The 14,059-nt window shown below is 53.8% G+C and overlaps 2 protein-coding genes across 7 annotated transcripts in view; one reads left to right on the top strand and one right to left on the bottom strand.

The window, feature by feature from the left end:
- The window catches only part of LHFPL3 (LHFPL tetraspan subfamily member 3), a 31,314-nt gene extending 29,278 nt beyond the window's left edge, over nucleotides 1-2,036 (bottom strand). Inside the window, exons 1-2 of one of the 2 annotated variants that reach the window (XM_068132571.2) lie at nucleotides 1,957-2,036; nucleotides 476-985 (exon numbers count right to left, since the gene is read on the bottom strand). In XM_068132571.2, the coding sequence (XP_067988672.1) occupies nucleotides 476-985; nucleotides 1,957-1,999 (553 nt within the window). In that variant the 5' untranslated portion in view covers nucleotides 2,000-2,036. Of the gene's footprint in view, nucleotides 1-475; nucleotides 1,564-1,956 lie in introns of those variants that run through there. The other variant, XM_068132570.2, reaches the window with a different exon arrangement.
- SLC25A20 (solute carrier family 25 member 20) overlaps nucleotides 1,172-14,059 on the top strand; it is a 92,818-nt gene continuing 79,930 nt past the window's right edge. The window contains exons 1-2 of one of the 5 annotated variants that reach the window (XM_078766794.1): nucleotides 1,172-1,329; nucleotides 4,504-4,583. The gene's annotated coding sequence lies outside the window, so the exon portion shown is untranslated. Of the gene's footprint in view, nucleotides 1,330-1,822; nucleotides 1,969-2,081; nucleotides 2,585-4,503; nucleotides 4,584-14,059 lie in introns of those variants that run through there. The other 4 variants (XM_078766792.1, XM_068132572.2, XM_078766793.1 and 1 more) reach the window with 4 other exon arrangements.

Raw genomic sequence — 14,059 nt, 5'->3', positions numbered from 1 at the left:
AAATAGGTATTTTTTTGTTTGTTTGTTTAAAGTCTTATGATTATGTTAGTATGATTCTTCATGCTGCCCTGTCTTCTAGCAACCATTGAAATTGGTGTAAAATACCCTGAGTCAGTGCAGTATACTGTTAATTCTACCAGGTGAGCACCAGGGCTATTGCCCCTATGTTTTTTATTAAGTGTCTTGAGCTCATCATACACCAAGGTGGGGTTCCAATTATAATTACTAATTTTGCAGCATTATTAGAGACAGAAGTAGATATACATGGGAGTACAGGTATTACAGTGCCAGTAAGTTATATTTTTGATGAATGCAGCATATGCGACTCACATGAGGTCACGCATGATTATCACGTGACCCAGGTTGATGATGTATACTGGAAGAGCGCCCCTTCCCTAGATACGAAGCTATAAATCTCAAATCACATTGGAGGTACGTACACGATTAGAACGAGCACACCCGCACCGCAACTGACCCGAGCAAAGCTGCATCCACGCACAGATCTTGTACACCGTGGCTATGTTACAAAAGAAGAAGAGAGCGAAGCACAGTATGCACGTCATGACGAGCGCCATGGACGCTCCCACGAAAAACGATGCGGCTTTGAAGGCGCCTGACGGGATGGAGGAGAAGTCGACGAACGAGCCACTGCAGGTGATCTCTCGGGAACTATGATCGCTACCCACGCAGTGCCGGAACAGACCGAAGTATCCGGCCTGCGCGGTGTCCGCGCTGTCCCCGATCCAGTAAGGCTGCACCAGGCACACCACGCAAATGATGGCGAAGCAGATGGTGAAGATGGCCCACAGGACACCGATGGCGCGAGAGTTGCGCACGTAGCTCGTGTGGTAGACCCGCGCCGCCTCGTGCACCGACAGCATGGTACGCTTGGTCGGCGCGGACGATGCTCCAGGCGGCGCCAACAGCGGACTCGAGTCCCCGGGAACACCGAGCCAGGCGGTGGGCTCCTCGAGCGGGATGGAGGCTGCGGGGTCCGGGAGAGCGGGCGGTGAGGAGCGAACGACTCTCACCGAGCAACGGGAAAGACTAGAGAAGGAGAGGAGACACCGAAGGGTGGATTCGAGGGATTGGAGAGTGAGGGAGGGGGAACGATTGAGGATGGAGGAGGGAGGTGGGAGGTCGGATGGGACCGATGACGAAGCGAGAAGAGGAGGATGAAGACGGTTCATGGCGTTGTGGATCAGGGATTGCGAATGAAGGGCGGAGGGAGATGCACAAGATTAGAATTAGCAGAGTACGGACGTGTCGATGTGAAGATGAAGATGAGGATGAGGATGAGATCAAAGCGATGTGGCCGCGCGTGCATGGGTTCGTGGATGGATGAACGCGTCTCCCTCTCACTCCCTCTGTCTCCCTCTCCCTCTCACTCCTTCTGTCTCCCTCTCACTCCCTTTCACTCCCTCTCCCTCCCTCTCCCTCCCTCTCACTCCCTCTCCCTCACTCTCACTCCCTCCCTCACTCCCTCTGTCTCCCTCTCACTCCCTCTGTCTCCCTCTCACTCCCTCTGTCTCCCTCTCACTCCCTCTGTCTCCCTCTCACTTCCTCTGTCTCCCTCTCACTCCCTCTGTCTCCCTCTCACTCCCTCTGTCTCCCTCTCACTCCCTCTGTCTCCCTCTCACTCCCTCTGTCTCCCTCTCACTTCCTCTCCCTCCCTCTCCCTCCCCCTCCCTCTCCCTCCCTCTCACTCCCTCACTCTCACTCCCTCTCCCTCCCTCTGTCTCCCTCTCCCTCCCTCTCACTCCCTCTCACTCCCTCTGTCTCCCTCTCACTCCCACTCCCTCTGTCTCCCTCTCGCTCCCCTGATGATGCTTATTTCACGCGCTTTCGCCCTTTCACTTTATTTTCGCGCTCTTTCTCTGTCCTTCCTTCATCAACAGCTCGCTCAGCTCGCTCCCCGAGGTGTGGGGCGAATGATATGTCGAATGAGACACCGACCGGTTAGAGAAGGTGAGCGTCGGCCCGATCCCGCGGCCTCCATAGCTCCCCGCTCCCTCGTTCGCTCACCGCCGCGGGAGGAGCCCGAGCGGGAGGAGGAAGCGGGAATGACGAGGAGAGCGAATAGAGACGAGGGGGCTAAACTCGCCCCTAAACAATCCGGGTTGCTCGTAAAGCCCGGGAAAACGCTCGCGCGAGTGTCCGTCCACCCCGGCCGTGGTTGTGATTAGCCCAGCGGTTTCGTACCAGCGGCAAACGACGGCTCCGTATGAGACGAGCACGTCACGGGACTGTGCGGTGGTTGTTCTCCAGGTGCATGATCGCATCACGAGGCCAGGTAGACTCTTCCATTCTCTCGAGGGACTTGCACACCTTTGTAGAGGCGGCTGCATGGGGATGTGGGTTTTCCCAAGAGGGGGTTAACCATGAGTTATCGGGCTCTTTTGGACACTTGGACCTGCTCGTGGTTGATTGGTCGCAGCTAAAGATGTTTGGGTATGAACCACGTGTGGTCACATGTATCTCTTCACTGCGAAGGTCTCGAGTTGTCAGGATGTGAGACCCATTTCATGCAGTTTCACGGTCGAATTCTCTCGGGGTCTCGTGTTTCTACGAGGAATGGGTTAACGTAAGCATACTCTCGGTTTTCTTTAGGGTCAACTTGCATTCGACCTCTGTGAGAGACATGTGACCTTTGTATATGGAACCAGTATAATATACACAAAATAATGGAAGAGTCGTGCGGATCGCCAACACTCATCCAGTGACACTTCAAGGTTCCAAAGTCTCGTTGCGCAGCACCATGGGGCACTCGTAGCTTATCCTGCCAAACAAACGTTTCGTCAATACGACTACTACTACTACTACTACTACTACTACTACTACTACTACTACTTATATTACTAATACTAGTACTCTACTACTACTGCTACTACTACTACTACTACTACTACTACTACTACTACTACTTATATTACTACTACGAGTACTTCTACTTCTACTTCCTCTACTACAACCTCTATTACTACTACTACTACTACTTCTATTACTACTAGATCTCAATAATCGCCCCCTCCCCCTCCCCAACCCCTCCACCCTACGTTGTGATCTTCATTTGTTCATACCTGGCATCCTTCCCTTACGAAACCCATTCACCTATATCTTGTTTTTGATTGGACAAACGCTTTGCAAACAAACCTACTCTCTTCTAACTTGAGGGTGCTTGTTGGGTTCCTGTGAATGAAAGTTTTATTTTTTTTCTTTCTTTCTCCAACTCGTCCGGTCAAAGGCTACACATACATGACTAAATATAGCTCTATTACTACTAGTACTTCTACTACTACTTCTACTACTACTACTACTACTACTACTACTACTACTACTACTACTACCTCTTCTACTACTACCTCTATTACTACTACTTCTACTACTACTACTACTACTACTACTACTACTAGTACCGCTACTCTTACTTCTACTCTTACTTCTTCTACTACTACCTCTATTACTACTACTTATACTACTACTACTTATATGACTACTACGAGTGCTTCTTCTCCTACTTCTACTTCTACCTCTATTACTACTTCTTCTTATACTACTACCTCTATTACTACAACTACTACTCCTACTTCTACTACTACTTCTTCTACTACTACCTCTATTACCACTACTTTTTCTACTACTACCTCTATTACTACTACTCTACTACTACTTCTACTACTACGACTTATATTACTACAACTAGTACTTCAAATACTACTTATACTACTACTACTTATATTACTACTACTACTACTACTACTACTACTACTACTTCTTCTACTACTTATATTACTACTACTATTACTTCTACTACTACTTATATTACTACTACTATTACTTCTACTACTACTTCTACTACTACTACTTATATTACTTCTTCTACTACTACTTCTACTACTACTACTTCTACTACTACTTATATTACTCCTACTACTACTACTACTACTTCTACTACTACTTCCACTACTACTACTACTTCTATTACTACTCCTAGTACTTCTACTACTACTTATACTACTACTACTTATATTACTACGACTAGTACTTCTACTACTACTTATACTACTACTTCTACGACTACTACTTCTATTATTACTGCTAGTACTACTACTTATACTACTACTCCTACTACTACTACTACTTCTATTACTACTCCTAGTACCTCTACTACTACTTATACTACTACTACTTATATTACTACTACTAGTACTTCTACTACTACTTCTACGACTACTACTTCTATTATTACTGCTAGTACTACTACCTCTACTACTACTTATACTACTACTCCTACTACTACTACTACTTCTATTACTATTCCTACTGCTACTACTTCTACTACTACTTATATTACTATTCCTACTGCTACTACCTCTACGACTACTTCTACTACTACTACTTATATTACTACTGCTACTACTTCTACTACTACTTCTACTACTACTACTACTACCTCTATTACTACTACTACTTTAACGGCCCCTAACTATTCCCACCCCGTAGGCTTGGCCGGTGAACGTTGTTGTCTCAAGTCTTTCACGAAACGGCTGGCACAGCCTGACTTTTGACTGGAGCTAGTTCAGGTAAGAATACCTACTATAATTCACGGATCGGTGGTTGTTTGTGTGTTTGTTTGTTTATTGCGCTCCTCCTCCTACAGTTCTGGGCCGATTACATACAAACTTGCACCATAGGATCAGCATGACCACAATTCGTGTATGATGAGTGATGACCACTTATTTTTGCATCTTGATGATGCATAGGGCTGCTTGAAGCAGTTTCTTGGCTATTGGGCACAATCCTGGACAGGTCGCCACTCCGACGCAGGATACTTGAATGGCTCATTCATTCCAGTAAGCTGGTACTCATTTTGCCAACCTCGGAAGGATGACAGTCTGAGTCAACCCAAACAAATGGCAAATACAGCCATGCATATACATAAAATACAGTGCATTCAGAAAGTATTCAGACCCCTTCACTTTTTTCACATTTTGTTATGTTGCAGCCTTGTGCTGAAATCGTTTAAATTCATTTTTTCCCTCATCAATCTACACTCAATACCCCATAATGACAAGGAGAAAACAGGATTTTAGAAAGTTTTGCAAATTTATTAAAAATAAAAACTGAATATCACATTTACATAAGTATTCATACCCTTTGCTATGACACTTGAAATTTAGCTCAGGTGCCTCCCATTTCGCTTGATCATCTTTGAGATGCTTCTACACCTTGATTGGAGTCCACCTGTGGTAAATTCAATTGATTGGACACGATTTGGAAAGGCACACACCTATCTATATAAGGTCTCCCAGCTGACAATGCATATCAGAGCAAAAACCGAGCCATGAGGTCGAAGGAACTGCCTGCAGAGCTCAGAGACAGGATTGTGTCGAGGCACAGATCTGGGGAAGCCGACAAAAACATCTCTGCTGCATTGAAGGTTCCCAGGAGCACAGTGGCCTCCATAATTCTTAAATGGAAGAAGTTTGTAACAACCAGGACTCTTCCTCGAGCTGGCCGCTCGGCCAAACTTAGCAATTGGGGGAGAAGGCCCTTGGTAAGAGAGGTGACCAAGAACCCGATGGTCACTCTGGCTGAGCTCCAGAGATCCTGTGTGGAGAATGGAGAAACTTCCAGAAGGACAACCATCACTGCAACACTCCACCGATCTGGGCTTTATGGCAGAGTGGCCAGACGGAAGCCAAACAGTTAAATCTTGGTTTCATCAGACCACAGAATCTTGTTTCTCCCAGTCTGAGAGTCCTTTAGGTGCTTTTTTGCAAACTCCAAGCGGGCTTTGATAGTGTTCAATATTAAAATAGGAAATTCATTAAATAAATCGCTGTCCTAATCGAAATAGAATTACGGATTGTGATGTGGAACTGAGTATAGACCCAAAGCTACTCCGTGAAGTAATAGGTCAAACTGAAGGAGCTGCGCTCCAACGCGAGTCGAAAGAATTGACGCGACCAAAGACGGAATTCGTCCGAGTTGCTTTATTGAAACAAAACAGCTCAGGTATTCTGACCAAAGCCCGTTTATCGGGCAGCAATATATATACACATTTATGTCGGGAGGTTTGCCCGGCAAAAGCTATACCGGGCATGCCCGGGTGTCAAGGGCGAGCCTTGGAAAGGCGAGTCTGGACCTGCCCGGGCGTGTTTGGCTGCGGCCTGGCAAGTCGAGGCTGGGCGTGCCCAGGCGCTCTGGACGAGCACTGGAAAGGCGAGAGCGGGCATGCCCGGACGCTCTGGGCGAGCCCTGGAAAGGCGATAGCGGGCATGCCCGGATGCTCTGGGCGAGCCCTGGAAAGGCGATAGCGGGCATGCCCGGACGCTCTGGGCGAGCCCTGGAAAGGCGATAGCGGGCATGCCCGGACGCTCTGGGCGAGCCCTGGAAAGGCGAGAGCGGGCATGCCCGGGAAAGACGAGACCGGGCGTGCCCGGGAACAGTGAGTCCGGGCATGCCCGGGAGAGGCGCGTCTGGCCGTGTTCTGGCCGGTGCAAGGCGATTGTGTGCATCCAGCGGTAACCGCTACACACGCCCCTCCAGAATCGACCTGCACCGGCAGGGTCAATTTAAGGGGGGTCCAGATGACCTGGCCGAAGCGACCCCTGGAGGGTCGTGGGGAGGGGTCCGACGTGGTGGTGGGTGGTCGAGCGGGGGGAACTGTGGACGGGGGGCGGCCTCGCCGCGGAGGAAGGGCCAACCATGGTGGTCGGTCGACGTCCATGTGCGCCGGTTTGAGGCGGTCCACAGAGATCCGGTCCGACCGGCCGCCAACGTCGACGACAAAGGACTTGTCGCCCCGTCGCAGGACCCGGAAGGGCCCGTCGTACGGCGGCCGGAGTGGCCCCCGGTGCGCGTCATGACGCACAAAGACGTACTCCGCTGTGCGAAGCGCCGGGGGGACGTAGGACTGGGGGCCACCGTGGCGGGACGTTGGCATGGGGGCAAATCGGCGGGCGGCCTCCTGGAGGTCCAAGCGCTGGTGTGCGGCGGACCAGGGACTGGTAGCGTCGGGCACGAACTCGCCCGGGACGCGGAGCGGCTGGCCGTAGACGAGCTCGGCGGCGGACGCCTGGAGGTCCTCCTTGGGGGCCGTGCGGAGGCCCAAAAGGACCCATGGCAGCCGGTCGGTCCAACCGTCGTCCTGAAGGCCGGCCATGAGTGCGGCCTTCATGGAGCGGTGAAACCGCTCGCACAACCCGTTGGCTTGGGGGTGGTAGGCCGTGGTGCGGTGCAGCGTGACCCCCAACGAGCGGGCGACCGCGCCCCAAAGTTCGGACGTGAACTGTGGGCCGCGGTCGGACAAGATGTCCGCCGGTGCGCCGAAGTGAGCAACCCAGGTGGCGATGAATGCCTGCGCCACGTCGGCGGTGGTGGTGGAGGTGAGGGGCACGGCCTCCGGCCACCTGGTGGTCCTGTCCACCATGGTGAGCAGGTGGGTGAACCCCCGCGATGGGGGCAGGGGACCCACCAGGTCCACGTGGACGTGGTCGAAACGCCGTGCAGGCATGGTGAAAGGTGCCAGCGGGGCCTGGGTGTGGTGGTGGACCTTGGCCCACTGGCAGGCCGTGCAGGCGTTGGCCCAGTCGCGGACGTTCCGTCGAAGGCCGTGCCAGACGAAACGCGCCGACACCAGCTTCTGAGAAGCTTTCCGGCCCGGGTGAGAAAGGCCGTGGATGGAGGCGAAGATGCGGCGCTGCCAGGAAATGGGCACGATGGGGCGAGGCTGGCCCTGGGAGACGTCGCAGAGCAGGACGGTGCCCGCGAAAGGGATGTCGGCCAGGCGGAGGCCCGTGTCCGCCGCCCGGAGGGCCTGCACCGAGGTGTCGGTGGTCTGGTCGGCCGCCATGAGCGCGAAGTCCACGCCGAGGTGGACCGCGTTCGCGCTGGCCCGAGAAAGACAGTCGGCCACAGCGTTGTCTTTGCCGGCGACGTGTCGGATGTCCGTGGTGAATTCCGACACGGTGGAGAGGTGGCGCTGCTGGCGGGCCGACCACGGCTCCGTGACTTTGGCCATTGAGTAGACCAACGGCTTGTTGTCGACGAAAGCCGTGAACGGGCGGCCCTCCAGGAGGTGTCGGAAATGGCGAACGGCCAGGAATAGACCGAGCAGCTCGTGGTCGAACGTGCTGTATTTTAACTCGTTCGGCCGGAGCTGCCGGCTGAAAAAAGCGAGTGGCTGCCAAACCCCGTCCACCCATTGTTCATGGACGGCGCCCACCGCGTAGTTGGAGGCGTCCGTAGTGAGGGCGATGGGCGCGTTGAGCACCGGGTGAGCCAGCAGCGTTGCGTCGGCGAGGGCCCGTTTTGCGCTCGCGAAGGCCGCGTCCATGGCCGCGGACCAAACGATGTCATGCTTGGCCGGCTTGCCCCGGAGGGCCTCGTAAAGGGGCCGCATGAGCTGAGCAGCGCGGGGCACGAATCGGTGATAAAAATTCACCATGCCGAGGAACTCTTGTAGGGCCTTGATGGAACGGGGATGCGGGAATGTGGTGATGGCCTCGACCTTGGTCGGCAGCGGCACGGCCCCGGTCTTGGTGATGCGGTGGCCCAAAAAGTCAACGGTCGTCGTGCCGAAGTGGCATTTGGCCGGGTTGACAATTAAGCCGTGCTCGCTGAGGCGACCGAACAGTGTTCGGAGGTGGAGGAGGTGCTCGGCGCGGGAGGTGCTGGCGACGAGGATGTCGTCCAGATAGACGAAAAGAAATGGCAGGTCGCGCAGCACGCCGTCCATTAAGCGCTGGAACGCCTGGGCCGCGTTCTTGAGGCCAAATGGCATCCTCAAAAATTCGAACAGGCCGAACGGCGTGATGACGGCCGTCTTCGGGACGTCGGCCGCCCGGACAGGTACCTGGTGGTATCCCCGTATCAGGTCAATTTTGGAAAATATGACCCGTCCCGCCAAACGGGCGGAAAAGTCCTGGATGTGCGGGATCGGGTACCTGTCGGGGGTGGTAGCGTCGTTGAGGCGGCAGTAGTCGCCACACGGGCGCCATCCGCCCCCCGGCTTTGGCACGATGTGCAGTGGTGAGGCCCACGCGCTATTGGAGCGCCACACGATGCCGAGGTGCTCCAATGCGTCGAACTCGGCCTTTGCCATGGCGAGCTTGGCCGGGTCGAGGCGGCGGGCCCTGGCGTAGACCGGCGGGCCCGTAGTGGGTATGTGGTGCTCGATCCCATGCCGCACTGCGACGGCCGAAAACGTCGGCCGTGTGAGGGCCGGGAATTCCGCGAGCAGGCGAGCGAACTCGTTCGCCGTCGGGAGGGTGCACGCCAGTTCGGTCGGCGCGGAGCTGCTCATCGTGCATGCCAGAGAGCTGAAAGTCTCGGCGTTGACAAGGCGACGACGTTTGACGTCGACCAGCAGCCCGTGCGTGCAGAGGAAGTCGGCGCCCAGCAAAGCCATGGGGACGCAGGCGGTCACAAAGGTCCACTGAAAGCGCTGGCTGCCGAAGCAGAGGGTGACGTTGCGCGGGCCGAAAGTGCATATGGCCGAGCCATTAGCAGCGACCAAAGAGGGGCCGCAAACGGCGTCCCGCCTGTCCTGCTCGGAGGCGGGTATGACGCTCAGTTGGGCGCCGGTGTCACAAAGGAAACGCCGCCCGGACGCTTTGTCCCGAATAAAAAGCAAGTTGCCCGAGTGGCCGGCGCTCATGGCTGGGAATGAACGCCGGCCCGGCCGTTTTCCGACTTGCCAAAAGTGCACGGGGGTCGGCACGTCCGAGCCTTGTGTCCGAACCTGGCGTGGTAATAACACCATGCCTGGTCAGGTGGAGGCCCCGGCCGTCGTGTCGGAAGCGGTCGGTGCGGCGTGGTGGCCGCCAGTTTCACCGGCAGTTCGGCCTCCAACCGCGCAGGGCGCTCGGGCGTCGTGGGCGTCACCTCGGACGGCGGCAGGCTCCAGGTAGCCGCGCCGATGTGTTGGCCCGCCGAGGAGATCTTATCGGCTTCCCTGGCGAGGGCGCGGGGATCGGTGATCGACGTGCCAGCCAGGGCGAGGCATACCGGGTGAGGCAGCTGGCGAAGGAACAACTCGCGGAACAAAAAATCCGGAGAGTGCTCACCGAGCAACGAGAGCATATAGTCCATGCGCTCGGACGGGCGCGTGTTGCCGAGCTCGGGCAGGTCGAGCAGGCGCCGTGCGCGTGCCGCCGGTGAGAGGGCGAAAGCATCGAGGAGGAGCGTCTTCAGCGCGTCATACTTGTCGGCAGCCGGCGGGTGCTCGAGGAGGCTCAGGGCGCGGGCCGCGGTGGCGGAACCGAGCGCTGCCACGACATGGTGGAAGCGGGTGTCGTCTGCGGTGATGCCTCGCAGGGCGAACTGGGAGTCCGCCTGGGCGAACCAAACAGCCGCGTGAGCCTCCCAGAAGGTAGGCAGTTTAAGAGTCACTGCCGTGTCCATGTCGGTAGGTCACCAGTGAAGGAGCTGCGCTCCAACGCGAGTCGAAAGAATTGACGCGACCAAAGACGGAATTCGTCCGAGTTGCTTTATTGAAACAAAACAGCTCAGGTATTCTGACCAAAGCCCGTTTATCGGGCAGCAATATATATACACACTTATGTCGGGAAGTTTGCCCGGCAAAAGCTATACCGGGCATGCCCGGGTGTCAAGGGCGAGCCTTGGAAAGGCGAGTCTGGACCTGCCCGGGCGTGTTTGGCTGCGGCCTGGCAAGTCGAGGCTGGGCGTGCCCGGGCGCTCTGGACGAGCACTGGAAAGGCGAGAGTGGGCATGCCCGGACGCTCTGGGCGAGCCCTGGAAAGGCGATAGCGGGCATGCCTGGACGCTCTGGGCGAGCCCTGGAAAGGCGATAGCGGGCATGCCCGGACGCTCTGGGCGAGCCCTGGAAAGGCGATAGCGGGCATGCCCGGACGCGGACGCTCTGGGCGAGCCCTGGAAAGGCGAGAGCGGGCATGCACGGGAAAGACGAGACCGGGCGTGCCCGGGAGGTTCGGGCGTGCCCGGGAACAGTGAGTCCGGGCATGCCCGGGAGAGGCGCGTCTGGCCGTGTTCTGGCCGGGGCAAGGCGATTGTGTGCATCCAGCGGTAACCGCTACAAGACTATGATTCTTCTTCTTTTTCTGTGCCCGCGTGCACCACACTATGGATTGGAAATAAATGACTTCTGGTTTATGTGTCTCACCTCGAGTTACAACACAACATGGCGTAGTCGGCTTCGTTCTTTCGTGAACAAACATGGCACAGCATAGACCAGGATGCCAAAGGGAACTGGTGAGCAACCTACGATGGCCGGAAGGTCAAACCCCGAGCAGGCCGGTGGCTCCTCAGACGTGGCGTCAATAATGGCGGCATTCACCGACATTGTAGCAGCACAACAGCGCTGCCATGATGAAGAGTTACATCTGTTGCGTGAGTTTCACGTCTTCAACCGCCTCTACCATCGTCTAACTCGAAGAGCTCAATACCTCATCCACCCGTGCTCAATGACATTTCATTGCGAGAGTTCAACTCCTGGAGGGATCTGCAGCTGCTGGATCTCGACATGGCTAATCTGGATGATGTACTTGGTGAGGTGAGAGTTGGGGACAATGTACATGTGCCAAGGCGAGCAGACAGCATGTTTAGCTCCTCAGCACCTACAAGACCTACATTGTTGTTTGTGTGAGAAGCAGCCAACCAACCGGTATAACCACGTATTCGGCATAGATCCTGGACGTCAACCCAGATACTGACCCATCGCAGGAGCTACGGAACCAGGTCGGGCCAGACCTCGTGGCTGAATTCAGCGATGTATTCGATGCCACGGTCCAACAGCACACGGATGATCATTAATCCCTGCAATGACAGTAAAATCCGAGTTGGATAGCATGTACAAAAATAAATAGCACCGCAAAGTGGGTGTAACCCCTCAGCCCATACATGGTGGAAACCAATTTCAAGATGGCTGCCGTGGCGGCCATATTGAAAATCGCAGCACGCCCATTTTCGAAAGGAACCTTCCTCTACTCAACCCCAACATACACTGCAAAAATGGATTTAATCGGACAAGCCGTTCTCCTTGAAATTGACGGAAATCAAAGGTTGACGGACGTGCCGGACGACGCCCGTGACGACAATACTCCTGAGCCCAATTTGGGCTGAGGGGTGAAAACGGCCTCATTGCACCGATGGGCAGTGAACCATCGGAGTGGTGCCATCCCCTCATTGTCACACCCAAGGCTAATTGGGAAGATTCAGATGTGTGTCGATTTCCGTAATCTTAATCGTCGTCATGTCGGGCAACCATAGCAGAAGCAATATCATGCGTCTCCGCTTCCAGATTCTTCGGAACAGCTGACGTGATCCACGGTTACTGGGAAACCCCCCTCGAGGAAAAGAGCCAGCTCACCACAGTCTTCATCATGCCATGGGGGTAGATACAAACACCTTCGGGCCCCCATGGGATTAAATGCTAGTGGCAACGAATATTGCTGCCATGGTGACATCACCCTGGACGGTCCATGCAACACTGTCAAAGTGGTCGACGACATCCCAATGTTTGACAATTCGTTCCCTAAACACGTACAGCAGGTACGAGAGTGCTTGATACGCTGTCACATGCACGGGGTCACAAAAAAAACCTGAGAAATTCCAGATTGCTCAGGCCCAGGTGAAGTTCTGCAGATATGTTGTTGGATGGAATAGTATTGCTTCAGATGCTAATAAACTGAACGCAATCACAGATTTCCATACTCCAAACAATATCAGAGATCTTTCTCGGCATGGTTCACCAGCTGGACAATTTTTCAGCAGACATTTGCCAGTGCATCGGAACCACAAGTGGACTGCTCAAGAAAGGAGCTCTCTTTGACTGGACTGCTGATCATGACAAGGCATTCAACGGCATTAAAGAACATTCTCGTGTCACCACCAATCATGGCCCATTTTTATCCAAAGTTACCCACTGCTTGAAGCAAACGCATCATGGTGACATGGTCTCAGTTTTGCTCTGTTGTAGTTACATGGTGAGTGTCATAGACTGGTGCAGTCTGGATCACGTCACCTTTCAGACACAGAATCTAGGTATGCTGTGATTGAACTTGAAGCATTGGCCGTAGCTCGAGCTACATCTAAATGAAAGCAGTATCTCATGGGACTTTGGTTGTTCAACCTTATGGTGGATCACAGACCCCTGGTGCCTATCTTCAACTTGTATACGTTGGACTTGGATGCCATTGAGAGCCCTCACCTGCAGCATGTTGTGGGGAAAACGACACCGTACAACTTAACCACCACTTGGCGGAGAGGCGTGGAAAACACGCTTCTGGATGCACTTCCACGTATCCAGTGGATGAACCACAAAACCTCAGGATCGACCAGCGGAAATGGAGTTTTTCTTTCATCACATTGTCGCCTCCACTACACGGCAAATCAATGATCTTCAGTCTGGGGACCCCTTTCGAGACCCCATCCTCGAGAAGCTACGGGATGTTGCTCGCGACGACATTACCCATCGGCTTCTCATGTTAACTTGTCAGTGACGGTTCCCCCTCCAACAAAGGAGCCATTGATTGACCTTGGTGTTAAGTTAAGAAATTCTACTGTATTCACGAAACAAGAATGTATCAATTGAATGCAGGTTTATTAGCAACAACGATGAACAATCAATCTGCAAGACAAAGAAAGCGATGGTAGATATTAGAATAAGATAATAGATACAGAATATGCAAATAACAATGCGCAGTATTACACAAGATGAGAACGCAATAGAGAACAGCACCATACAAGAGTTGTCTATCTCCCTTTCCCAAAAACGTTCAATTGTGACACAGAATAGAATGAAAACTGGAGACCGAGAAAAAGGATCACATGAGTTTATAATTGATATTCTTCTGAATTGAATCGGGCTGGTGGTTTGATAATTCGCTTCGGGCGGCCCGTCACCACCCGATCAATCGTCGGAGTCCTCTGAGGGCAGTTCGTAATTTCCTGGTCCATTGTGGGAGTCTTCGGTGGGTGGTTCACTATCGCCCTGTCCGACGCCGGAGTCCCCTCCAGCTGGTACATCATCACCCGAACCGTCAAGGGGGCAGAAATAGGCAGTGACTGTGGA

This window comes from Myxine glutinosa, chromosome 12, assembly GCF_964187855.1.
Source record: "Myxine glutinosa chromosome 12, kmMyxGlut1.1, whole genome shotgun sequence".
NCBI lineage: Eukaryota > Metazoa > Chordata > Myxini > Myxiniformes > Myxinidae > Myxine > Myxine glutinosa.
This window is presented reverse-complemented; position numbering and strand designations above follow the sequence as displayed.